We start from the raw sequence: 27,516 nt of genomic DNA on the forward strand, positions 1-27,516 counted from the left end.
TAAAAAATTTGCCATACTTTAAATAAGTTTATATCTCAGTTTATTTATTGTTTATTTTGGGATTGGGGAGCAAAGCGAAAAACGATTGCAAACGGCTTGCGCTATACCAGCCTGAGCTGTCTGTAATTTTGTAAAACATTCTGAGACTTCTCCTTCTGCAACATTTACACTGCTTGAGTCGCGGTTACCCAGTCGCGGTTATTTCCATTTTACGGATGGAGAACTGAGGCTGAAAAACCAGGACTCTCCCAGAGCCACCCAACGGGTCTCCCCAAGGAGGTGGCACCAGAACCCAGCCCCCCCTTTCCTCCTGATACCACCCAGATCTGAATTTCTAGATTTAGTTGATTTTTGGTTAAATGCTAGATAAATCCAGCACCTTGCCTGGAGAAAGCAAAGGGCTGTAAGAATATGAAAGAGACGGGGTTGCTTTGGGGTGCTAGGAATGGAAGAGAGGGTGGCAGGCACCCCTTAGATTGCTCCCCCGCTCCCCATCCACTTGCATAACCTTCTAAGGAAGAAGCAACCGGTTTTTGGGGGGGAGGGGTGAGGGGACCCGTAATTTCTGATTGGCCGAGGGCACCTCCTGATTGACAGCCGTTCCGGTCCTTTGGGCTCCGCCCCGTCGCCGTCCCTTTATTGACACTAATGAGCAAGTTCTTCCCACCGGTCTCCTGCCTGGAAGTGCTGACAGATCAAGGCAACAAATTTCAATTACAAGCCCTAATTTGTGTCCGCAGAGCGTTTGTTACCCATGTCAGAGCTGTTTGGCCCCTCAGACGAAGCAGAGCTTGCAGGAAGAAGAGGAGGAGGAGGGGGAGGAGGGAGAGGAGAAGAAGAAGAGAAGCGCTGCTTTTCCAAAAAGGAATAGATCGGGCTTGGGAAGAAAAGAGGAGGGAAAGGGAGAAGAGGAGGAGGAGGAGGAGAAGGAACCCCAAACCTCTTTGGGCTGCCTGAAGTCGGATGTAAAAGAGAAGGAGGCGACGCGAAGGCGGACGGCGCGGCCTGGAAGGAGGCGATCAGGCGCCCGGGGAAGAGTGGCGGAGGGCTCCAAGCCCGGCCCGGGCATGGCGGAGAAAAGGCGAGCGTCCCCGTGCGCCATGCTGAGCCTCAAGGCGCACGCCTTCTCGGTGGAAGCCCTCATCGGCGCCGAGAAGCAGCAGCAACAGGAGCAGCAGCAGCAGCCGCCGAAGCGGAGGAAAGTGGCCGGGGAAGAGGCGCCACCGGCGGCCGCCGAGGGCGCGAGCAGCTGCGGGAAGGTCACCGCCGAAGGCGCGGACGCTTTGGCGCCCAGCGCCGAGACGGGGCCGGCCGCGGCCGAGAGGAGCTGCGGCGTCCGGGCTCTGCCTCCCGGTGAGTGAGCGAGGTAGCGCCCCGGCCTGTGTTGTTGCGGGGGGGGGGAGGGGGGGGAATTCCCCTCTCGGGCTCCCCTTCTTTCCGCGAAAGCCCGTCTCCCCAGGCGCCCCGCTTCCGAAGACTCCCCCCCCCTCGGGGGGCGATCGTACTCTCCTTGTACCCAAACCGAGTGGCCTCTCCGGGGACAGCTGTCATGGCCCAGAGCTTGCCCTGGGTACCCTGCTAAAAACCAGGAGATCTTGACTGTGCCCAAGTGTGCCCCCCCCCCCCAGTTTTCCCAGGTCTGAGTGGGTGGGCGAGTGGGGGGAAATGCAAGATCAACCCGCTATTGTTTAAGAATACTTCCGATGGCGTGAGAATAACACACACACCCTCTAACGATCGTTTTCATTATTCAGCATTAATTTTATGCACATTGCAATATCTGTCCTATGGGTTTCCTCATCTGGTTGAGTTCAATGGGACTTGATCCCAAAGATGCGCCCAAAGGCATGCGAACACAAGAGTCTTGTGACGCTAAACCCAACGGGTTACGGTACTTGGTTTCAGACAGTGGGCACAAAATCAGGCCTGCGTAAATCTTACTGGTACCGAAAGGAATTATATACATGAGGGGTTTATCTTTAAATTACTGGTTGTGATAGTACTATTAGATGTTCTTAACTTTATCAGATAATTGCAGATGGTTTTAACCCTTATTTAGCCTGACATATATAGCTCATCTTGTTTTATTTTAGAGCTGAGTTAATATCCATTAATAAATCATCCAGTTTATACAAAATCCAGTCTTAACGATTTCTAGCTGACATATTTTTTATTCTTAATAGGAATGCTCAAGCACACCCACTTATGTCTTAATTGTTCTGTTTAGGTGCCAAACTAATGAACAGATACTTAATAACATTCTAGGGTTTCCCCCCACACGTATTGTTTTCATATCTGCTTCAGCTTTAACTAATTAGAAACACAGAGGTTTTAAGGGCACCCAGAGTCAGAAGATGTTGGATGTCTTTTATTAAATATCAAATAAACATATACAAATAATAAATATATGGAACAATACATTCCATATAATTTGTTTCTAGTCATTCATTTTTATTATTTTGGTGCCCTCCCACAAAAAATGGAACTAAAATGACTAGTATATTATCTTAGGGATTTATTTAGCGAGAAAATGGATTAACATCCTTTATAAAAATAAAGAAACCAGTTCCTTTTATATTTAATTCATTTTATATTTAATCCATTTCAAATCCTTAGGGTTTATTTTCAAATGTGTTTTGGATTGGAATGCTTGGCTTTCTATTTTAGACTGCAATCCTATGCCCATTTATCTGGGCGTAAATTCTATTGAACTCAGTGGGTCTTGCTGAGTAGCGTCTAGGCGCGAACGGGCAACCTGGGTGTAACCCACAGAAATCTTAAAGTCTCTACAGTACAGTTGAAACGCCGATTTTATTGCTACGATCATGTATACTTTTATAGCATTTGGGCCTGCGCAGTTTTGCACCTCATAATCCCCGAGAACTGTTGCAGAACCTGCCCAAAAGTCCCCCAGTGAAAATGTTCGTCGTTCAGCGAAGAAAATAGCCGTAGTTTATGAAAACTCAGGCCATCATAAAGATGCTGCAAGACTCTAATTCTTGCAGAAAAACCGAGGATCTTAAAACTGCTGTTGCGCGGAGTTGCGCCATTATCGAGGAAAAGATGAACCTCGAACTAGATGGGCAGCTCGATCCTGACCCTGGTTCGGGACTTCCACTGAAACCGACGGGCCTTCCTCGACCTCCCAGCAGACGGGCTCGAGGGGGCCGGCTTCCTCCAGGCCGCCCTCGTTGACCCAAACCGGGGCTTCCTTCTGCTCGGAGGAAGGGCCACGTCTTTCGCAAGGACGCGCGCGCCTGCTACCGAAAGACGCCCCCGACCCCCTTCCGGGGCTCGTCTCCCTTGGTGTGGCGGTGAGGGAAACGGGCACTTCTTTCCTTCCCGCCTTCGGCCGAGCCCGGCGGCCTTTCTGCCAGCAAATCCCTTTCCCAGCCCTCTTCCTTGTGCGTTCTGGCCCCGCGCAGAGGAGCGCGCCAGGCTGCGCCCAAGCGAGCAAAAACGCGGCGCGGGGGAAGGCGCAGGACGCACGTGCCGCTGGGAGAAGGAAGGGGCCGCCGGCTTGGGCCTTTCCCGGCTTGGCAGTGATCCCTAGAAGCGCCGGCCTTTCCCGAGAAGACGCGCAAGGGCACATTGCGCCCTTCGCCTCTCTAGGTTTGGCGCCGGCCTTTCCCGAGTAGCCAAAGACACGCAAGGCAGCAATAAGGGCACATTGCGCCCCGCGCCTCTCTAGGTTTGGCGCCTCCAGGCCTCGCGTTTCTTTGCCCGGCGCTCTCTCTAATCCGTCGCCCGCTTTCCCCCTCCTGCAGGTGGCTGCGAGGACAGCTTCCTGAGCGCTACGTCGCCGCCGCTATCGCCCGGAGGCCCCGCCAAGGCCAAAAGCTCCTCCCGGCCTGCTTCTCCCTTGCTGGCCCCGCCGGTGCCTCGCGTTGACCTGCAGGGCGCCGAGCTCTGGAAGCGCTTTCACGAGATCGGCACCGAGATGATCATCACCAAGGCGGGGAGGTAAGGAACGAAACGCGAAACGACACGAGCAGAGCAAGGCCTTCCGGACCCAGCCAGAAAGACTGACCGAAACACTTTGGAAAGAGCGGCAGTCCCGCAGCGCCCTTAGGCGCCTTTCCCGCTTTCGCCAACGGCGCTGCGCCACTTGGAGACGGGCCCAGGTTTTGCGTTTCCTCTCCTGGCAGAGATTGGCCTCCCCGCGAAATTTCGTTGCGAATGCCATGCATCCATTTTGCGCACTCTTGACAGTTCTCTCCCTCACATTCAGCCGGAGGGGGTTGCCTCAAAACAGCACCATTCATTTCTTAATACCCGTAGTTTATCTGCCTAACAACCCTAAAAGGTGTTTTATTTCCTTATGTTACTCTAAACGACTCGTGAGCAGGTCTTTGTAAACTGTTGAGTTCTGTGTCGTTTGTTTAAGGTTTGGTTATTAGATAGGTCATTCTGCCCCTGACCTAAACATACTGATTTTAAAGTGGCAATAAGGCTTTGCAAACTAACAGCTTGATCTGGAGTACTTGAAATAAAATCACTTGATTTAAAATGGAATTGTTTACAAGTGATGGGGTCATTTTAGAAGTGAGCCATCTGCCTCTTAAGAAGTCTGTATTGACTCTGTAGAAATATATATAAGACATGTGTATAATTACAGTGGTACCTCGGGTTAAGAACTTAATTTGTTCTTAACCTGAAGCACCACTTTAGCTAATGGGGCCTTGTGCTGCCGCTGCATGATTTTGTTCTCATCCTGAAGCAAAGTTCTTAACCCGAGGTAATATTTCTGGGTTAGCGGAGTCTGTAACCTGAAGCGTATGTAACCCGAGGTACCACTGTACAGTGCCTGACATTTTTAGCATGATTAAAATTCTACTAGATGTTTTCTGAGTAGATTATTGCGGAAGATCAAGTCAAATCCATATATACAGGAGAACCCACTGATCTCTCTTGGTTTTGCAATGTGGATGGCTTAAGATCTGATATGTTGCAGCATGTTGTTTCACAAGATAGCTTGCTCCACCATCTTAATTAAATACAAAGTCTTTTTGCTGCAGAAGCTGGATGTTTAAATTGCCTCTTAATTTCTATAATGCTTAAAGTTGCGAATACGATCCCAAATCTGTCAATATGTCAAAATGAATTAAGCAAATTGATTTATAAAGCTGGATAGGCCACAGTCATTTCAGATGATATAGAAATATGTGGACTTCTAGGTTTCCTGTTCATTATGTTAAAGGGCATGAATGCTAGGTTCTTAAAAGAGCTTTTTTTCTTCCCTTTCCAAAGGATACACATGGTAAAAACCTGCACAGTATAAAAGTATCTGAACTTATTAGAAATTACAGAAACATATTTTATTGAATCCATATGTTACCTTCTACATTTTCAGAGGGGCTTTATTAATGATTGAAGTGCAGTCTTAAACAGCACAAGGCAACATTTGTCTTAAAAGTTGTCCTGTCAAAATTTTTCTTTTTTATCTTACAGGTGCACTGAAATAACAGCAAGAACTAGTTAGCAGCAGCTAGTTTTGCCCTCTTTTTTAGTTAGGCACGATGTCAATAACTCCTTTCCCCCTTCCAAAATCTAACTTTGATTTCATGCATTTCCAACAACATCAGTAATACAAGAAAATAGCATTGCACATTCATTTGTATAGAAAGAAAAATATAACATGTCTTTGTGAAAAATATCCTTCAAAACAGATGAATAGAGACAGGTATCGGGTATATGTTAATTTGAAAATAAAATGTTTTTTAAACTTCTACAACCTATAAGCACTTCAGCGTGGTTCTAGCAAAGCTTCACATGTGACCTTTGTATTAGTGTAGATTTGATATCAATTCCTGTTCCTAAGAAAATGAACTTTATAATATCTAAAAATGAAGATTTTTCATATCTTCTGAATTAATAGAACACATCCCTTAAACGATCCCTCTGCAAGCCCAGTTGAAATGAATGGGAGCTGTGCTCTTTGATTGTACTTTGTCTATACTAGTATAATAAATCCTATGGCATTGTCATGATTCTATATTTAGGCTGTCATTCCATAGAATTCCATTATAGAATTGTTAATTGTTTGATATTGTTAAATAATAAAAAGGCTGCAGTTCCAAGCATATTTATGCAGTCCGAAGAGAAACCAGAGTATATTTATTAGAGAGTAAGTTCCTTTGAAGTTAGTAGGGATTTCTTATGGGAAAACAGGTTAGGATTGCACCTCAAGTAACTAATTCACCTTCTAGTGAAATCCTATTCATGTCTACACAGAAGTAAGCCCCGTTGAGTTTAATGGGATTTACTCACAGTTAAGTTTGTATAGGACTGCAACCTTAGACTTAAATTGTAGCCCAATCCTGATTGCATTTCTGCAGAAGTAAATCCCATTCATTTGAATGGGACTTGTTTCTAATGTCATCTTATGCCAGTGTTTCCCAACCGGTGTTCCGCGGCACACTAGTGTGCCGCGAGACGTTGCCTGGTGTGCCGCGGGAAAAATTGGCGGGGGGGGGGAATAAAGGGGGGAAAAATTATTCCCCCACCGCCAGGCGTGGGGCTGGGGCGGGGGAAGCCCGAGCTTCCCCCTCCCCCGGAACGGGACCCAGAGCCATGCCGAAGCTGCGCGCAGCTTTGGCATCGCTCTGGGAGCTTGCGGGGCTGGGGGAGGAGGAAGCCCTCCGCCAGCCTCCAAACCATGTCGGGAGACAGCGGGATGGCGCGCTGCGCCTCTCCCGCTGTCCCCCGAGTTTGCAGGGCTGGCGATGGGGAGGGGCAGGCTTCTCCCCCCGCCAGCCTTCCAGCCAAGTCGGGGGGCAGCGGCAAGGGCGCGCTGCGCCTCTCCCGCTGTCCCCCGAGTTTGCGGGGCTGGCGATGGGGAGGAGCAGGCTTCTCCCCCCGCCAGCCTTCCAGCCATGTCGGGAGACAGCGGCAAGGGCGCGCTGCGCCTCTCCCGCTGTCCCCCGAGTTTGCGGGGCTGGCGATGGGGAGGAGCAGGCTTCTCCCCCCGCCAGCCTTCCAGCCAAGTCGGGGGGGAGCGGCAAGGGCGCGCTGCGCCTCTCCCGCTGTCCCCCGAGTTTGCGGGGCTGGCGATGGGGAGGAGCAGGCTTCTCCCCCCGCCAGCCTTCCAGCCAAGTCAGGGGGCAGCGGCAAGGGTGCGCTGCGTTTCTCCGCTGTCCCGGACGGCTTTCAAAAGCCTGCCTTCAAAAGCCGTCTGGGACAGCGGAGAAACGCGCTGCCTTTCTCCGCTCTCCCGGGAAGGCAGGCAGGGGGGAGCAAAGGCTTTCGCCCCCGCCCGCCCTCTTCTGAAGGCGGGCGGGGGGCGAAAGTCCTTGCTCCCCCCTGCCTGCCTTCAAAAGCCATCCGGGACAGCGGAGAAATGCGCTGCCTTTCTCCGCTCTCCCGGGAAGGCAGGCAGGGGGGAGCAAAGACTTTTGCCCCCCGCTGGCCTTCAGAAGAGGTCCAGGACCTCTTCTGAAGGCGGGCGGGGGCGAAAATCTTTGTCCCCCCTGCCTGCCTTCCCAGGGGCTTTTAAATCGCCCCGGACAGCGGAGAAGTCCTCCGCTGTCCCGGGCGATTTTAAAATGCCGCCCGCCAGCATTTTAAGATTGCCCCGGACAGCGGAGAAGTCCTCCGCTGTCCCGGGGTTTTTTAAAATGCTGGGGGTGGGAAGAAAAGCCCTTGTCCCCCCCCCCCAGCCTTCAGAAGAGGTCGGGGGACAGACTGTCCCCGGACCTGGTCTGAAGGCGGTTTCCCTAGGAACGCATTAATTGATTTTCAAGACGAAGAGACTTGCGGAACGAATTAATTTCGTCTTGCGAGGCACCACTGTATCCGGAGAGGCGGCCTTCAGGCAAGTTTTAATTTTAATTTTCCTTCTCCCACTTAATGCCCCACGCTCGCCCGAGCAGCTTGCAGTCCTCGGTAACCACGGCGACCCGAGGGAGGGGAGGGAACAGGGAAGTCGAGGGCGGCGGCGAGCCGCGATGATGTCAGTGGGCCGCGCCGCCTCGCCCTGGCACGGTGTGAGAGCCCCGGCTAGTGGTGCGAGCTTCAGAATAAGTGGGATCCGCGTGCGCGAGACCGAGATCGCGGGTAAGGAGCTCAGCCCTGGGCAGGAGGAAGCGGGGCCGCGCGTGCGGGCCACATCCCCACAGAGAGCGAGCCTCCCCCGGCCCACCACTCCGGGCAGGTCCACTCGCATGAGGGGGCGGCGATGGCGACGGCCGGCAGCTTGCCTGCAATGCCATCCCTCGAGCAGGCGAGGAGCCCGGAGGCTACCAGATGCGAGTCCTCTTTCCCACCCTGCTCGGGAGTCCAGAGCACTTGGTCGCATTCAGGATCTAGAGTGGGGAAGCGGGGCTTGTGTCTGGGCTGGACACATTGGGCTGCCTGTGCCGCTCGACCTGCGGGGAGAAATCAGGGTGGGAGTCACGACCGTGAGGCAGGGCTGCCAAGTGTGGCAGAAGAGGACACGGCCGTCGCACCTGTCCTTAGGTAGGAGCTTCTTCCGTGTCGACCTGCTGCCCTAAAGTCTTGGCTTTTTTCTTGGCTTTTTGGCGGTTGGCACAGAAGGAAGGCAAGGGGGAGGGGGAAAAATTGAAACTTACACTTTCGTGCGTCCCTCCCGGCGTGACGCTGCGCGCTGACGTCACGGGGCTGTAATGGTGGTGTGCCTCGAGATTTTTTTCATGAAACAAGTGTGCCTTTGCCCAAAAAAGGTTGGGAAACACTGTCTTATGCATATAAGGAAAGTCCCACTGGATCAGACCATAGACCATTTAGTCCAGCATTCTGTTTTCCCGCTGGGCAACTAGATGCCATTGGGAAACCCCCGAGCAGGCGATGATCACAACGACACTCTCCTTGGTTCATGGTTAATACTCTCTGAAAAATACTTTTTATGTGATCTAGGTAATCAGCACAAGCCTGCACTGGAAATAAGAAACAAACATCACCCGTGGTCCTGCTCATGATTTCAATACACAGTTGTGTACATGGGGAAGATGCTCATTGCATACAAAGCCAGTGCTGGATGCAATGATCTGTTTGGCCCGTGGCTTAGAAATTACTTCAATTTGTTTAGAATCCAAACTGCAATCTCTGAAAAATCTGTTCTTTTGTGAATTACAGTTCCAAATTAAGCACATGTTTTCTTAGAATTACCTTTAAAAAAAAACTGCTAAAAGAAAATCTCCATTGAAAAATGCTTAACAATTGCATCTGAATGATTTGGCTGTTTGCTCTTTGACGAAATTTCAGAGGGAAAACACAAGTGTTGTTCAGCAAAAAAATTAAAATCCATGGAGGTGTGTGTCATAAGTCTATTTTGTGAATGAGTATAATTATTTAAAAAGAGAAACTTCCCACAAATAACTTTAAATGAAAAAGAATTGGAGGTAGATTCCACAAACATGTTGCTGTTTCTGTATTCCATGTCTGTTTTTTATTAAATGCTCTTCTTTTTCTGTGTTCAGACGGATGTTTCCTGCAATGAGAGTGAAAATTTCAGGCCTAGACCCTCATCAGCAATACTATATTGCCATGGACATTGTCCCTGTGGATAACAAAAGATACAGGTAATTGCAGTATATAAGACTTTGGGATATCAGGAACTGCAAAAGAATATTGCTAGTTTGGAAATTAACAGAAGGTTGTGCTTAACTCCCAAATTCCTATCTTCATCTCCCTGCATGAAAAATAAGTGCCTTGTGCCAAGCACGTGAGAACAATCAAGGCTTGTTTTATTGAACTGCTTTGTACATTGGCTCATATTTTGAACACATTCTACATTATCCGAATCGTATCCCCCCCCCCGCCCCCCATCACAAGCTGCTGTTCTTGAGCCCCCTTACTTGGGAATACTTATTGAAGCTGGGAAGACTGGGGTGGATTGTCCATAACCTGTATAAACCACTATTCTAACCGACTTAAAGAACAGCACTATGAGAGAATATTGCGTATTTTCAGTGGCTATTCAGATAGCAGTTCTCTGCATAAGGTTATTAAACATTGATAAGTGCAAAAAAACTTAAATTCTGTGCTAAACATATAACTTACTTGAACTATCAAATTATTTCAAGAGAGTGCTTGTACGAGGCACAGGTTCGAGTATAATTGCAGAATAGCACTTTTGGTGGCTTTCTTTGTTTAGTTATTTAACAGCATTTCTGTCTGTGCAGCCATTTGCAATAATTGGCTAGTAGCTATCAGTAATCACTCCTTAAATGCTTTAACATAAGGTCTTGATCATGTAGACCTCGACCAAGGCAATGCACATCTAAGTAATCATTTCCTTCTAGAACTCCTGGCATGAATTTGTAGGAATGGGAACACAGTGACTTCTTTTAGCAATTTAAGAGATGACAGATCTGCATCCCAAGTATATTTGCTGTTGCATTAAAGAAGGGTTGCCCAAATGGTTCTCCGTGTTCTTGCCTATTAGCGCTTTTAATGATACCATCATTAGAACAGTTTTTTTTAATTCTTTCGTTAAGAAGCCCAAGTTATCGAACTTAAGGAAGATAGCTTCCTTATGCTTAACTTTCCTACTCCCAGTCCTCTCAGTCTCGTTGTATAAATAGGTTCAGTCATGTCTTGTATATGGTCTGAAGTTTTTGCTCCTTTTTTAAACCAGTCATCTTACTGTACAGTACGTAATATGTGCCATTATTATTTCTGTTTTACGTTTGACAAGTTTCTCAGCAAATTGACATTTCAAAAGTGAGGGCAAACTTACAATTCCGTTACAGATTGAATGATATTAGGGAACAGAGAATGTTTCTTGGTCCAGGCTCTGATATGGACATGGAATTTTGTATAAGCAAAGCCTGTGTCCATTTTTTTTTTCTGGCAAAGAATGTTGTGTACGCTCATACCTCATGGGTTTATGGAGCATTTATCACAAGTGTTGTGAAAACGGGGGTGATTTCTTTTGTTGTTGATGACTTTCTTATCTGCCCTTCAACATAAGTGAGCTATGGGAATTTAAAAATGTAACATTAAAACAGTTTAAAGCAAATTACTGTTATAAGAATAGGGTAGGTACTGAAAATATCTCAGGTATCATAGGCCAAGATGAAGAAGTGTGTCTTGAGCATGTGACAGATGCAAAATGAAGCTGTTATGTGAGCTTTTGCATTGACACAGAGCTCTGTATATTCATTGGAGAGTGCTACCATTTTTTGCTTGTAGCCATTTCATGAAAGTACCCATGATACATGCTTCCAACATAATTTACTCATGGTTGTAATACCAGGCTGTGACTCCAGCATTAATTTTGGGAAAAATCTATGCAACTCTCTGATACTTTCTTAATATATGGAATATTGCTGCTTTCAGATGGCCTGGTTCACTTCTACGTTTTGACAGAATATCTGGATTTAAATGGTTAATTTAACTGTGTCAGAATAACTAGGATCATTATGGTTTTACTTTATTTTACCTAGGTTGTGCCTTGCACTAGCAGGAGCATGGCATAGTTGAATTTGTTTGCCCTTGCCACATTGTTATTAAATTTCCATCAAATATTTGTCCCTGTATATAAAAGGAAAACACTGGATACATTGTTTAGCGAGTCTTAAAATTGTATAACTGGCTGGATTGTAGTCTGTAATCTTTCCTTTGGCTCAACATAAATTAGATTGTTTTTTTAAAGATCAGTGTCTTGGGTCTGAACTGGAATCAGATAACATTTGATGAGTTAGTCTAAGCGTACAAACCTAAATAAGGCTTTCTTCAGAGGAGATCCCATTGAACTTGATAAGTATTCATGAACACTCATACATTTTGCATATTTTTTGCAATGGCATATCTCTTAAAGTTAGCAACAACATATTTCAAGATTGAAATTAGTAATGAAATTAAATCACCAGTAGATTGGTTTTACTGAATTTTATGTCCAGATGATTTTGTTGTACATTACAGTCTTTCTATATGTCAATGTCATACTCATTTCCTCCTCCCCCCCCCCCCTTTCCTCTTGAACTGAGGTAGAAAGCTTTTCATATTACCTCGGGTCAAGAACTTTTCATATAACAGATTTAATTAAAATTAAAATGACTAATATTATTTTAAATGGCTTAAATGGGACCAGCGCTTTGTAGATTGTGTCCCTAGGATCAGATTCCGAGTTATTGTGAGCAGAACATGGGACATTTCCTCTGTTTGTGGTGTGTGTGGGTGAGACAGATAGGTGTTTTTCACTGATTTCTCCCTTTTCCCTGCTATCCCCTTCACCTCCTGAACATCTGCTCTGTGGGGTAGGGGGCCATCTGGAATAGGTAGTGGTGGTGCTGGATCTGCAAAGGGAAGGGAAATTGATGAATCAGCCGGCAGGAGTGTTTGCTAGGACTACAACCTTTCAGCAAACGGTATGAGCCTTTCCATTTGAAGAAGGGACACTTTGAATTCAAGCCAGTGATCCCAGTTCTGCTTCTCTTGATGTCAAGGCCATTATTCCACTATAAACAGTTTTTAAAAAATTCTGATATTTAATAATTCATTATTTAAACCCAGTTAATGTTTAATGCTGTTGTAAATGAAATATTGAGATAATACTTAGGACCATAGTACCGTATAGTTTGCAAATAGAAAAATGACAGTGATTTTTAAAAAAGTTTCTGTAATAAAATAGATTAGGTTATAACCGCATCACTGCAATAGATCTCCCCATTCCAGTAATTGTGAGGCTCTAGTGCCCAGTTCCAGTGCCCTGAACTGTTTTAATATTCACTGCAGCCCAGCACATAATTCCAGCCTACTTGCAAGAGTTCTGTGTTTGCAATTGCATATAGATGGGCCTTTGGCTTGTGTATAGGTGTAAGAAGGCATCAATTTCCATTCCGACCTGTGTTTGCTGGGGGCAGTGCTGTTTCCAGTCTGCTGCAGTTCGGCTTCTGACAAAAGCTTCATTATTCGTCTTGCTTTCTTCTGTCGCAGAATTTTACATAGATAATTATGCAATTAATTTCGTAATTGCATTATGTTTACATTACTCTGCACTGTTCATTTCAGTGCAAATGAAACACAGTGCAAATGAGATGAGGGGAGTTATCAATTACGTATCATTTTCAGACTGAAAACAAGAGCGACAGTGAATACTGATAATTATTGCTGGATTGATTTTTGTTCCAGTCATGGGATGAATAAGTGAGCACTGCCAAGTTCTCCCATTTCTGTCGGAATTCTCCGACATCCTTAGATTTTAAAAATACTTTTATAAGACAAAATGTCCATTTTGTCTTGATTGTGTCAGCTGTGATTACTTGTGCCACATTACAATTAAACAATTATATTTTCAGTGTGAGAGCAAATAGCCCTTACGATGTTTACTCCCTTTTAAAACTGAATGTCCTAAAATTAAAATACACACGAAGAAGTTAAGGCTGTTTTAGAATGCTTTAAAAAGTTTCACCTTACAGAGGTTTTTTATAACGGCTGAAAATACTTCATAAATATATTCATTGGCTCAGTTTTCAATAAATTATTTTAAATGGATTGACCTATAAGTGAAAATATTATTCTGGTTATAAGATAAAGCTCAGAATTATTGTAATTTTGTGGCCTTTAAAAGAGATCTTCCTAGAATTTTGTTTTCAGTTGAAACAATCCATTTGTAATGTTAAATATTAGGCTACAACTTTTCCTGAATTCCTCCTGATATTTAGCTAATTTGTGCAACCCCCAGTTGAAGATTTTCAACAACTAGTTTAATTTGGGGGAAAGGGCTAAATAAAACAAAAATAGTCAGTACCAATCTGTTTTTCTCCTTTATAAATAAATACTGCTGCCTAGAAGTGAGTCGCCCTTTCTCCTTCCCTCATCTATTTTTTCTCCCTCCTCTTGCTTCTCCACAATGATTAAGCAATGCCACCACATTATTTCCATTCTGACTCTCATGCACATTGGGTTTCTTTCTACAGGTATGTTTATCACAGCTCCAAATGGATGGTAGCTGGGAATGCTGATTCGCCAGTTCCTCCCCGTGTGTACATCCACCCAGATTCACCCGCCTCAGGAGAGACTTGGATGAGGCAGGTGATTAGCTTTGACAAACTGAAACTTACAAACAATGAACTGGATGACCAGGGACACGTGAGTATATTATTTTCTACAGTGCACATTTAATCATCAATTGTATTTTTTTTTAAAAAAAAAACCAACAACAGTTCTTTTTGACCTACACTCTCACATTAGCAAAAATTGATTGATTTTGTGAAGCTTAGGGCAGGTTAGATACAGACATGTTTCCCTTCCCCGCCACAACAATTCGTCCGTAACTGTGTGTCATTTCCCCTTGTAGAATGATTTGGACTGTTGGAGAAGCAGAACTGAGCTTCCTAAGTAAGGGCTCATCTGTACTTCTGCTCTTCCAGCTGCCTTTCCCCTAGGGAAAACTGCTCTTTAGCGCTCAATCAGAACAAGTGAAATCGGGTTTTCAGCAGATTTCTGTTTGTTCTGATTTAAAGCTAAAGAGCGGGTTTTCCCTGGGAAAGGAACAGGGCAAGGGAGAAACTGCTTGGATTCTTGCCTAGAAAACCGCTTGGATATGTGCTTCCTACAAGCAGAAGTATGGATAGGCCCTAAATTAACTTAACTGAAAGTGCAGTTCTACCTGAACACATTGGCAGTGTATTCATAGTCTTCAGATCCCCCTCTGTAAGGTGAAACAATATGTCTGTACTTAATGTGAACATCTTCAATATCTAGCAGCCTTAGCTGGGCAAAATAAAATTCAATTAATGATTTTTTAGAAATAAAATCATTTGTGTGAAAGCCTCATGAGGTGTTAATAACAGTATTTAAAAGGAGCAACACGAGATCTACGTTCCCTCTGATAGTGATTTATTACCTACCTTATGGAGCAAGACCTTTTCACAGCTGAAGCTCATTACTTCTGCAACACAGGCAGGGAATTGTGCAGTTAAGTGTTCTGTTTGCAAGCTCCAGATTGTTTAGCTATGACAACACCTCACATGACAAAATACACTATGGTAATATTTCATTTTCTCTTCAATGCTTATGAGATGGAAGATAGACAGGCGAACTAATACCTTTCAGTTAATCCTTAAAATATCCATGTTTCCTGCCTTGGTAAAAAATTATATAAAATGGTTTTGAGACGGGACTCTTTGAGCATTTTGAAAATTCGTTAATAAAGGAATACATTAACCTCTTTTAAAGAGAGCACTGCAGTGGATTTCTAAAAACTGAGGGATGTGATGGCCATCCTAATATTCTTACAGACATGACCACACTCTTGTGAGAATGCTTCCCTCTTGGGCACAATGATTTCATGCTATGATTTCTTCAAGGCCACCTCTGGCTGGTTTGTAGCCCTGATCCATACTGAATACTCAAAGCACTTTCAGAGTCTGTAATTTTGTTTAATGAAGTTATGAATGAATATGCTACTTCTTCCACGAGCAAGTTGTTAGCCAAATTGTTGGGAATTACTTGTACAAAATCAGCTTCTTTTGAGTTCTAAGGAAGGATGAAATTACAAGGTAAATGGTCAGCTGTTTTAGAATGTCTGGGAATACAGCGGTGCTGACTTTAGTTCAGTCAAGGCTGTATGGAATTTTGACACACATAACTATGTTTTGCAGTTTGCCTGAGTCTCTCTCTCTCTCTATCCCCCCCCCCCCCCCGCTGACATTCCACGAGTAACAGTTCAGAGATAGGAGTTGGAAATTGGAATGCCTGGCCAATTGTTTTGTAAACGTCAGTATGATGTTTTAGGAAATAAACGAAGCATCCCCTAATACATTTTTGTAAGCCAGCTGAAAGCTAATTTTAACTTTTTGTCTCTGTAACTTTGAGCACTCGTTTGTCCCTAGGTTGCTGGGGTTTGATTCTGCAATCATCAGGTGAATTAGATGAAAGAGGAATATTTATTTATTTAAAAATTATATATATCCTGTTCTTCCTCCCTAAGGAGATCGGAACAGTGTAAAGTAAAAACAGTAAAATATAACAGGCAATATATACCCAGCAGACTATTTCAGTTTCAGTTCAGCGAGCCAAAATATCTGAGAGAGCTTATTAAAAAGAGAGGCTTTAATTTCTCTCCTGAATATAATCAGCAAGGATTGGAATGCATTTCCTTGGGGTGGGGTGAGAGAGTTTCAGAAGTGAGGTCTGCTTTTTTCTGCACGGTCACCTTATGAATACCTGTAGGGACAGGAACTGTCTAGAATGCTTTACTTCTAGGTCAGAATTATATGGAGAAAGACAATCAGACAAACTGGTTTCCAGCCACTTAGAGCTTTTTAGAACTCACACTTCAGATCGTATTCAGAAATTAATAGGAAGCCAAGGCAGTTAGTACAAAAGTGGTGCTTGGAGTGGGAAAAACATGAACCCTATATTTCACCTCCAAATCAAGTCTGGTTGTTGCATTCTGAATGGGTTCACATTTCTTAACTGCGTTCAAAGGCAGAGCGCCATGTAGAAATCAAGATATGAGAGGTGACTAATACACAGATCACCATAGCAAGTTTGAGGGGTCCCAGGAAAGAGATGCAGCTGGCATGCCAATCTTAATTCTGCAAAGGTGCTTCTGACTGAAGCCTGACAACCCAGGTCCAAAGCTGGGTCCAAACACATTCTCAAGCTGCAAGGCTGTGTTATCAGAGGGAGTGTAGCCCCTTTTGTGGCAGCAGTTGGACACTGAAACTGATACCTTTTGTACTGAAGAACCTCTGTTTTGCCCAGATTTAGCTTTAGTTTGTTAGTCCTCATCCTGCCCATAACTGACATCTGAGCTAGCACTGGTCTAGAACATCTACAACCTCATTGGTATCATTAGAAAGAGAGATGTAAAGCTGAGCAATAGATACAGGTGAATTAACTCTATTTCAGGAGCACTGTTGCATGCCTACGGCTACTATGAATAGGAGTACAGTGGTACCTTGGGTTACATACACTTCAGGTTATATATGCTTCAGGTTACATACGCCGCTAACCCAGAAATAGTACCTTGGGTTAAGAACTTTGCTTCAGGATGAGAACAGAAATCGTGCCCCAGCGGCGCGGCGGCAGCAGGAGGCCCCATTAGCTAAAGTTGTGCTTCAGATTAAGAATGGACCTCCGGAACGAATTAAGTACTTAACCCGAGGTACCACTGTAATAGGATTGGATATTAAATAATGAGGCACTTGTAAAGAAATAAAGTAGGGTATAGGGTGCAGTATATCAGGCCCCATCATTTCAAATAAACTCTAAGAGCCAAACATGGGAGACTCCTAAAATTGAGTTTTATTCAGCAAAGGTTCTGGAGTCTGCAGTTGACCCTGCATGAATTGATTGCTTATAATCATTATTTTCATTGGACGCAGCAGGTAGACAAACCTCTGTGAGTTAGATAATGGTAGTCTACAAACAAAGTCTCAGGATAGAAAGAGCAAGTTTCCATATTGTGTGATAATGAGGTTTAACTTCTTTCCCCGCTGAACTGAAAACTCTATCGTGGTTGGAATTCTTTGAGCACTCCACTTTAATGAGTACTTCAGCTTGGAGGAAAGTCAAGTAGCTTTTTCCTAGAGTATTTCAAAATACACATTGAACTGATTCAGTCCCGAAATGTGCCTTGAAAATTAGAATATAGGTTTTGGAGACAAAAGAATTTATAAGAAATTCATCTTTCTAAAATTGGAAAGTTTGCAAAGAATGTCATTTATTGTTACCAGAAAATGCAGAAATATAAACCAGAGAACTGGCTGTTCCAACGTGTATACTTTCATTCTTTTGCTTTACAGCAGAATGAAAAAGTGTTTTGAGATGACTGAAAGATTGCCCATGTAGAAACACAAAGGGGAATTTTTTTCTTATATAAATGCAGGGAGGAAAGTTGGAGGTAGAGTTATACAAGCTGGTGTTCAGAACTGTTATACTCATGCAAAATAAATTACTGAAACATTCTTAGCACAGTTCTTATTCCCAGTTGAACCAATGATGAGTAAGGATGCATAAATATTTTGTGGATGGCACCCTGCTTGCTCACATTTGGATGAGACAAAGAATATCACCACACTTACCTTACTCATTACTACAGTTGCTCCTTTCCCTAATTTAGTACAGAACCAGAGACGCAGAATATAGATAATTTAGTCTTTTTTATACAAAAGGTGCCTCCAGTTTTCATTATTATTTTTTCTTCTTGCTTTTTTTTAAAAGGCAGATCTGTGGCACAAACAGCCCCTCAAATAAGTAATTAATTTGTTAAGTATTACTCTTCTCTGTGTTGTTCTTTGAACCAGACATAGCGTAGGAACATATATGCCTGAGAGGTGGGCGTGCCCAACTTACAGGAATTCTGAACTGGTTTTTAGGGGAATACAATTAATAGTGAATTAAAAAAATCAAAATAATGCAGCAGTTAGCCCTTCTTAATATAGTCACTGATGAAAATAAAGCTCTACAAAACAAAGATTTAGTTTGCCTTCACAGCAGTTAATAGGCAACAACGCTAGCATGGACTCTGAACAATTTAGAGGGGCTTAGTAAAGAAAAGTAGTATACTCTAATCTGGCCTTATTTGAAAAATTGACAGAAAAGCGCTGACTAGCAACCATCAAAACAAACACATAGATATCTGTTTGGTATGACTTTATTGCTTACACAAATCAACAGCAAGTTGCCTGAAGAAGCCCACCGATTATATATGTCTGTCCCCTTACAGATGATATAGCAGCATCACAGAACACAGGGAAGATGGTTATTTTGCAAAAGGGAAATAGGGAAAGATAAAGTTTTAGATGTAAGACTTTAAATTCAATATTTGAAGGTCACAGATACTTTAATACAGGCACCCTCCAAACTCGGCCCTCCAGCTGTTTTGGGACTACAACTCCCACCATCCCTAGCTAACAGGACCAGTGGTCAGGGATGATGGGAATTGTAGTCCCAAAAACATTTGGAGGGCCGAGTTTGGGGATGCCTGCTCTAATATTAAACTCCACTATGTATTGGTCCCATATTTTCACAAGCATTACACACGCTTAAGACTGTTACTTAGGTATTATTTTCTGATGCTGACTACCTGTTGTGTGTTTTCTCGTTATTTAAAACCAAGGGCAGAATGGGAAGCTGGTATGCCTATATTTTATTTACAGATTTGGAATTTAGATGGAGCGTTGGTTGCAATATTTGTTAGTTTTCTTTTTCTTTTTAAGACAGGTTTATGGATAAGATAATAAATGAAAACAGGGAATTATCTTAACTTTATTGATACTATCTCCGTACGTATAGTATGTATACTTTATCATGTCGTTTAATAAAAGAAAATTTGAGAACTGCAGAAGAAAACATTTTTATATATTGTATCTGCACTTGTTCCAAGAATTTCAACAGTATTCTAAAATAGCCTCTTTTTGTCATGCTTATGAAATTACAGCTAGGAAGCATAAAAGCATCACTAAATAGAACACAAAAAATCCTGCCAACATATTAGCATTTTTTAAATCTTGCAATATCTTAAGCCTGTGATCCAGCACAAAACTAGTCAGGCTAAGCTTACTTATCTGTTGCCTCAGCTTTTAAGTGGCTAAAAATATAAACTGACAACATTTGATGATAGCAACACCTGTTGGTTGTCATTGACTCCAGCTGGTTGGATGTATAGGTGAATGTTCCAGGTGCAACTGGGGTTTTAAATGTGGATTAACTGTTAATGATCCATCAGGTTTTTCATGTGCGGAGGCTACAAAAACGGGGGTGAAATTATGGCCAGGATCAAAAGATTAACTCCTGCATGGGAAAGCTGGCAACTGTAACTGGAGTTAACTGTTTTCTATTTCAAGACATAAACAGAGATCCCCTTCTATGTATCTTGCACAAGACATACCCACAATTTAGCTGAAGCAGAGCAATGAGAGCAGTATTTTTCTGCATGTAATCCTCTCGATCTTGACCACAAATTATAGAGCTGTAAAGTGCAATTTTGACCATTTGCTGTTGCAAAGCTAAATGTTTGTGGGTGATGGATATTTTGGGTACATTTTGCAGAATATCTATAGTAATCTGTAACCACACCACTGGATTGGCTAGGTTTTAGCTGATTCAGGTTACAATCCTGTTCTCATTCACCTTGGAGTAAAACTTGGTGAACTCAATGTAGCTTACTTCTGAGTGGAAACATACAGATTTGCACTAGTAGACCCACTGATTTCAAAGCTTTCTTTATAGTAAGCGTGCATCTCTATGCTACAAGGCAGGAACATTGGAATGAGAAGTAGAAGAGGGAACACAAAGATTCACAATATATTTCTCTCTGGTCTTTGTTTCTAATCCAAAATTATCATATGTGTGCATGCACGTGTCTGTGTGCACGTGTCTGTGTACTCAAATCTGAAGTTTACTAAAGATTGCCTGTCTGTAAAACTGTAGGTTTGGGGCACAGGTTCTTGATGCTATGAAAGTGATGGTGAAATCTAGCTTTACAGGTGCTTTACAAACACTTTAAAAATGTTGTATGCTTTAATAGAAGCTCTTTGTAATTTCGGATTTGGAATCCATCAGGCCACGCACAGCTGATTTTCTAATCTTGCATTATATCATTTATATCATGTATCAGTGTAAGAAAAAATTCAGTGTGTTTGACAGCACAATGCCTGCTTAGACACTGCGTTCGGTAAGGATTATTTCCACGCAACCTCAGTCAGGGAGTTCATCTGCCATTGATGAATTTCATTGTGAAGATAAAAGCTATCCGCTATCCACTTCCCTGAGCAGTGAGAAATTCCAGAGATGCAACATTTTCCTAGGTTTGGTGTTCTTTCAAAAGAATTTGCTGTACATTTTTTAGTATGAGTTGGTTTGCAAATATGCATAGGTGAGTGGTGGTGGTACAGGATGGTGTGCTGCCACCAGCCATGGGACCTTGGTCAGTCATGTTGTTGCTGCTTCCCAGGAGAGGGAGGGACAACACATTGGGGAGGTTGGCATGGTGCTAACACACTGGCCAAGTCAATTTGGCACTCCTGCCAGTCCATTTGCACCATAACAACCTCCCTGCTGCCTTGCCTTTCCATCTCCTGGCAAGCAGCAGTGATACGACCAATGAGAGGTCAGGTGAGTGGCAGTGATGCACTACACTGTCCTTTATTGTAGGTGAGGTAGAAAGCAACAGTGCCCCACTGTCCTATAGAAGCTATCCAGAGAGAGACAGCTCCCGAAGCAATGTACAGTGGTACCTCAGTTTACGAACTTAATTCGTTCCGGAAGTCTGTTCTTAAACTGAAACCATTCTTAAACCGAGGCCAGGGCCCTTCCACCATTTGGCTTCCGTTCTCAGACTGAGGTAAAGTTTGCAAACTGGGACACTACTTCCAGTTTTGCGGAGTTCATAAACCGAATAGTTCATAAACAGGGCTGTTCTTAAACCAAGGTACCACTGTATTCATCTGTCTCTCACTCAGAAAACTGCAGCCTGCTTCTCTCCATCTCGTGTTTCCTTCTCTCTCCCCGCTACATACACTTACTTAGATGATATCATCCTTTGGGGGAAAGGAATGGGATATATATATCCCCTGCCCCCTTCTTCGAATAGTCTTTTTCTTATTCAAAAAATGCCAAAGAGGTCCTGTGTCGACAAGCAGTCTGATCCGTGTTCCTCCATGAAGGTCATTGGGTGACGCTGGGCTGGTCACTGCCTCTCAGCTCAACCTACCTCACAAGGTCATTGTGGGGGTTAAATGAGGAGGGGAAGAACCATCTAGGCCACCTTGAGCTATTTGGGGGGCAAAAGTTGGATATAAATGATAATAATTATAAGAATAATAATATGCATGGTGTGAATGTGACTATACACAAAAAGGCATGCTGGGTCGAAGCCAGTGTGTTCAGGACTGCAGCATAATTTCTTACTTTTCAGGGTCCTTTAACAAAGCATAACGTAAAGATCAGAACCTTTCTCGAAATGTAATATTTAACCCAGCAGAAAGCTTTCTTGTATCTTGCTCTGTATTAGGTGCAGAAGTCGAGAGATCTTACCTAAGCATGCTTTTTGGTTTTCTTCTGATGTAATGGTCTGACTTCAGTCTAGCGAAAGTTCAAGTATCCAGAAAGTTGCTTATCCAAAACAGTGTCATGTTCCCCAGTGAGGAATTAATTCATATAAAAGCATCTCAGATAGACAATACCTCATTTTTTTTCAAATGTAAAGGGCTTTCTTTTATTTGGGTAATTAGGTTTCATGGTATTTGGCGTTCAGTGTGATGCCAAAAAAGGAGGGCAATGGGAAGGATGACATGCGCTGCTGAATTTAGTATTCTGTGGCTAATAATGAAACAGGAAATTAAAAAATTCCCTCCTTTTTAATTAGATTTTCTATCGCCTGGTGCCCATGGAACTGTTTATATATAATCTCCCCATGGGCTTCCAAAAGTAATAGTTAATGTTTTTGATTCTGAACTATTCGCAGTCAATTCATATGCAACACAGAATGAACGCAAAGCTTTCTCCAAGTGAGTTTGAAAATCATGATTCATGCAGCATTATGAAAATATTTAGGCATTTGCTTCATTGCATGTGACTCGTTTTGAATTGGAGAAGGAAAGAACGGAAGTTGCTAATTCAGGAACGAGAGAGGAGACCTCACAGATTCACTGGAAATGTTTTATTTAGTCCAAAGCATTTCCAGTTTTAATTATTTCTTTCAGGACTCTGGTTAACCAAAACTGTCTACTATACAGTGTCAGTGTAAACATTTCAGATTCTCTGAGATCTTCTCTTGCTCTTTCTACTTCCAGTTTTAAACAAGGTAACTAAGCATTTTTTGGGCCATTTAGCTAGCTTTTGTTCTGTTCAGCCTCAGTGATTATCACCATATGCCTACATGTAGACGAACCCACATATACAAATGAACAATGGCCGTTCTTCATTCTCTGGGTGGAATCCAGTGTTCCTTCAACTATGGGACGCCACCTTCCTCTCATTTCCTCCATCAGCTCCCTTGTCTTGCATAATCTGCTCAAGTGGGTCCCCCAGCCCTTTGGAGCAGAATTTGAGGGTGTTCAGAGGGTTTCTGGGAAGGAGAAGAAGACAAAAAGGCCTGTTGCACAAGTGGAAGTTCTTTCTGCTTGCTATCTAGAATGAGGTATGTCTTAAGTGCGATCCTATAGTGCAGCTGAACTTGGTGGGGAACTTTAGGATTTGGCAAAATCCCCACTCCACCAGCAAAGCACCAGTTACACTATTTGCCACAACACCTTACACTGCCCTAGCCTATCAGGTGAACTTGGGTGGTGCAGATTGGTCCTGTGGGTTCCTAGGGAGAAACTACTTGGGTCCTGAGGTGATTGTGGTCAACAGCATTGTGTTTTCCTTTCCTTTTTCTTTTGGTTTATTGTGTTTAGCAAGCAGCCATTACACACATACGACAACAACAACAACAACAACAACAACAACAACAACAACAACAACAGGAATACTGCTACTAATCACAGTTGACATTTCTACTCCCCGATCCCTAGTGGATAAATCATTTCCCGTTCCCCCCTCAAGTTTTATTAAGGTTTTACAGATTTGTGTAACAAGAAATTTAGATGTTCTAAAGCAGGGGTAGGCAAGCCAATCACCTTCTCAATCCAGCCTGCGGACGGTCCAGGAATCAGCATGTATTTACATGAGTAGAATGTGTCCTTTTATTTAAAATGCATCTCTGGGTTATTTGTGGGGTGTAAAAATTCGTTCATTTCCTCCCCAAAATATAGTCTGGCCCACCACATGGTCTGAGGGACGGTGGACCAGCCCACGGCTGAAAAAGGTTGCTGACCCCTGTTCTAAAGGGTATATCTCTCTCAACATCGGACAGCAAAAAAACAAGAGACAACCTTCCCTTCTGCGATCTTAGCATGGGTGGAAATAATTCTTTCTGAAATTGTCATAGAAAGGGCACTCAAGGAGTAAATGAGTTATGTCTTCTACTGATATAGAGTTGCAGCCGCAAACTCTATGCTTCTTAGGAACTCCTTTATGTCGGCCTGTCCAGTCTGCTAATGAAAGGACGTTTAGTCTTGCCTGTGTAAAGGCTATCCTCATTTTAGCATTTGGTAAATCTGCCAGATATCTTGGCAGGGATAATGGGATAAAAGGAGCATACAATTTATTAGATTGACAGATGTTGGTCTCGGCCACTTGTGATTGCATCTCGGTGTCTCTCAGCCTTTGCAGTATTCATTTTTTAACTCTCTCAAAACCCTGCATCACAAGAAAGGGGGCAGAGAGTCCTAAGCTCATGGCAAGCGTTGTGTTTGGGGACTTGAATCTTTTTCCTGTAGGGAAAGCTGTGCACTTGCTTCTATGCTGTGGTGGTTTGGGAGCCATGCCCCCAGATCAGTTGTGGTAGGTTGGCTCTGTTACTTTCATGTCTGTGCAGTTGGCGGGTGTTATATCTGCCCCATCCTGGGAACTGGCAGCCATTGGTGGAGTTGCCAAGGACACTGGGGGTGTGACTGGCATTTTTGAGGCCTTTTAAAATGTTTCTATCATGTTTCCCATTCCCCTCCTGGGCTGAGCTCATATTGGATACAGCAGCTGTTGGGCCTACATAGTGATGGTGTATCCTCGTCGCCCTATGCTAGTTGGTATAATTGCAGTATAAGATTGCTCTGTCCGTGGTCAGTGTTTGGCTGTCCTTCTGTAAATATAGCTATGCTACATATTTCAATAATAACAGTAGTAAGGATTTAAATAGAAAAATTAAAATATTGTGTACATGCAATACACGAAAAACAAAACGTAACTAATATTCTTTGTAACTATTTATATGTTGGGTGTATTCAGCGGTTGAATTTTCATATTTCTTCATGATTCAAGAAACAGAAAGTTCCAGAGTACTTTTTAAAGGCTTCGGACAGATCTGGAGGGGATCCATCTGCAATCTGGCCACATAAGTTCCCCTTTAGCCTCTGGTAACATGGTTACAAAACTATCTCTCATGGGCACTTTGTTGAACTGAAGCCAGGCTAATTTTGAGGTTGCTTATTTATTTCTTTAAAGCATTTTTCCCTTGCTCTTTTGCCGAAAAAGGCTCCAAGAGTAGCTGACGAATATCAGGTATAAGACCAGTTTTGAGATGTGTCACATTGCCTTTACTTAGTCCTCAGACAGAACAAAACAGGAAGTGTTTAAAATACTGGCATAGAAGAAACAGAGAGTATTTTCTTGCAAAACCAATTCTTTCTCTCTTTCTTTTTGATGTAGATTATCCTCCATTCTATGCACAAATATCAGCCACGTGTCCATGTCATTCGGAAGGACTGTGGGGATGACCTCTCCCCAGTCAAACCCATTCCTTCGGGAGAAGGAGTGAAGGCATTCTCCTTTCCTGAAACTGTTTTCACAACTGTCACGGCATACCAGAACCAACAGGTAACTTTTGCTCCCCTTCCTTTTCAATGCTTCTGATTTACTGGATTTTCATTTAATTACAAGCAAATGGCTGGGGAAGAAGGGACCTCTGTCTTGACACTAGGTGAGAAAGAAAACCATCTAATGTCTATTAAGCTAGTAGGTCCCAAACCATTTCCCCCTCACAGACCACTTCAGAATTCCTGATGTTCTTGACAGATCACTTGATGATTTTTGCTGCCTGTTGTAGCAATTATAACATGCCATACTAGGCATGGTATTATTTTAATTGGTTTTTTTTTTTTTGGCTGCTGCTTTTATTTCTTATATTGCATTTCATTGTACTACAATTAGCATTTCATAGAATGCAAATTGTGATGTAAAAATATATTATAAAAATACAAGAGTCAATACAAATATGATTAAATAACAATATGAGTATTTAATGCAGACATGCCATGGACCCTTAGTGTCCTATGGGCCACACCGTGGGAACCCCTGTTTCAAATTATTTAATGGCATTTTAGTGCTTTGAAATATAGTTGTGATTTAGCAATTCAGCAGACATTCAGTATTTACACAGTGGCTTCTAAGATGTACTTGTTTATATCTCTGGACCTTCATCACCAGCATATTCTGTTGCCCTTACAGATTACCCGACTCAAGATTGATAGGAATCCATTTGCCAAAGGATTTAGAGATTCTGGACGCAACAGGTGAGCTTTGGAATACCTTGCAATTTACAGAACTCTTGCTGTTGATGATGGGGCTAGACTGTTTTATATGCTTTAGAGAAGTTTCACCGAATACTTTGCACTTCCTTTTGTATAATGACTTGCTTATGACTGGAGAGAGTGCTGTGTGCATTGGGGGTTTTTTTGGCATGTGCTTTTGTTGCATTGCTTTAATGAGATTTTATGAGATTTGGAACATAAAATCTACAATGCAAATTTGAATCACTTTTGTATCATAGGTTTGCTAACCCGAAGCAAATGCTGGCTTTAAAATAAATTGTTTTTACAGAGAAACAATGGCTTTGTGCTTTAAAAGCTCTCTCTTCCTGTTGAACATTTGCAAAGTTAGAAATTATATTCTTGAGAATAGCTTAGATTCTTCACATAGGTCATAGAAAACGATCCTATAAAAATCTTTACTTGGGGGATATGAACATTTCTCTTTCTTAAGTACTTCAGGAGAAAAATACGATTGCTTTAGTTAAAGAAAATTGGCCATTTGGTAATATAAATTGGAATGGCGGTAAAATGTGAAAATGATTGAAAGCATCTTGTATAAATTATCACCTTGGCTACGCTCCTCCAGGAGGTGGGCTTTTATCTCTACTTTAACTACAAATGAAAAGCCTCCATTAGCACGGGGCGGGGGCAGACTATTTTTTAAATCCACATTTAGCTAATACTTCTGTAACTCTTTCCTACAAAATTTATTCAGTGTTTCTGGCCACAAAACCTTAGAGAAGCAGCATCATTGGACTGCTTTCAACTGCTGTGCTGAAATGCAATTCCCATCTTGATTTAACTTTCCAAAGAAAGCAAATCCCATAAGTTAATTGTGCATTGTATGAAGAAGTGTTGTGTTTTGTCTTGGCTGTCCAATGTCTACTGCCAATCAGTTTAATTGAGAGAGCCCCAAGCTGCAGGTGTATTAGAGAAATTGAACAATATGTCTGTTATCACATCACTCATAATTCTCTAAACCTCTATCATGCCTGTCCTGCCATCATCTTTCTATCAGACTAAAAATCCTTTAACTTCTTCTCATAGGAAATGTGCTCCAAGTAACCATTTATCATCTTGGTTGCCACTTTCTGGACTTCCCCCAGCTCTATAAAATTCAAAAATAGTTTAAAACTTGTATACTTAACTCACATGTGCCATCTGTGCAGGCTTTTAAGTGGGCTTTAAAAATTATTTAATTACTACTCCTTTTAATAATGGTAAGGATTTTAATTGGGCTGCGGTTATTCTGATTTTGCTCTTTTTATGATTTTATAGTTTTATGGATTGCACTGTTAAAAAGGCTATTTATTGCTGGGTGTAGTTGTTTTGTGTTGTGGTTTTATGCTTCTGGTTTTAAATACATTGGTTATTATATTATTATTAATCTGTTTCCAAAGAGAGCCTACTTGGAATGAAAGTTTCCCTCAAAGGCAGGGTATAAATTTATTTATTAAATAATTGTAAA

General features: G+C 42.8%; 1 protein-coding gene across 1 annotated transcript in view; it reads left to right on the forward strand.

Annotated features, from left to right (window-relative positions):
- The first annotated feature begins 640 nt into the window (after nucleotides 1–640).
- The window catches only part of TBX18 (T-box transcription factor 18), a 36,626-nt gene continuing 9,750 nt past the window's right edge, over nucleotides 641–27,516 (forward strand). Inside the window, exons 1-6 of the mRNA XM_028722901.2 lie at nucleotides 641–1,353; nucleotides 3,768–3,963; nucleotides 9,438–9,539; nucleotides 13,884–14,055; nucleotides 25,168–25,335; nucleotides 25,966–26,030. Of these exons, the coding sequence (XP_028578734.2) occupies nucleotides 1,068–1,353; nucleotides 3,768–3,963; nucleotides 9,438–9,539; nucleotides 13,884–14,055; nucleotides 25,168–25,335; nucleotides 25,966–26,030 (989 nt within the window). The 5' untranslated portion in view covers nucleotides 641–1,067. The remainder of the gene's footprint in view (nucleotides 1,354–3,767; nucleotides 3,964–9,437; nucleotides 9,540–13,883; nucleotides 14,056–25,167; nucleotides 25,336–25,965; nucleotides 26,031–27,516) is intronic.

The sequence above is a fragment of the Podarcis muralis genome, chromosome 3 (assembly GCF_964188315.1).
Source record: "Podarcis muralis chromosome 3, rPodMur119.hap1.1, whole genome shotgun sequence".
NCBI classification, from domain to species: domain Eukaryota; kingdom Metazoa; phylum Chordata; class Lepidosauria; order Squamata; family Lacertidae; genus Podarcis; species Podarcis muralis.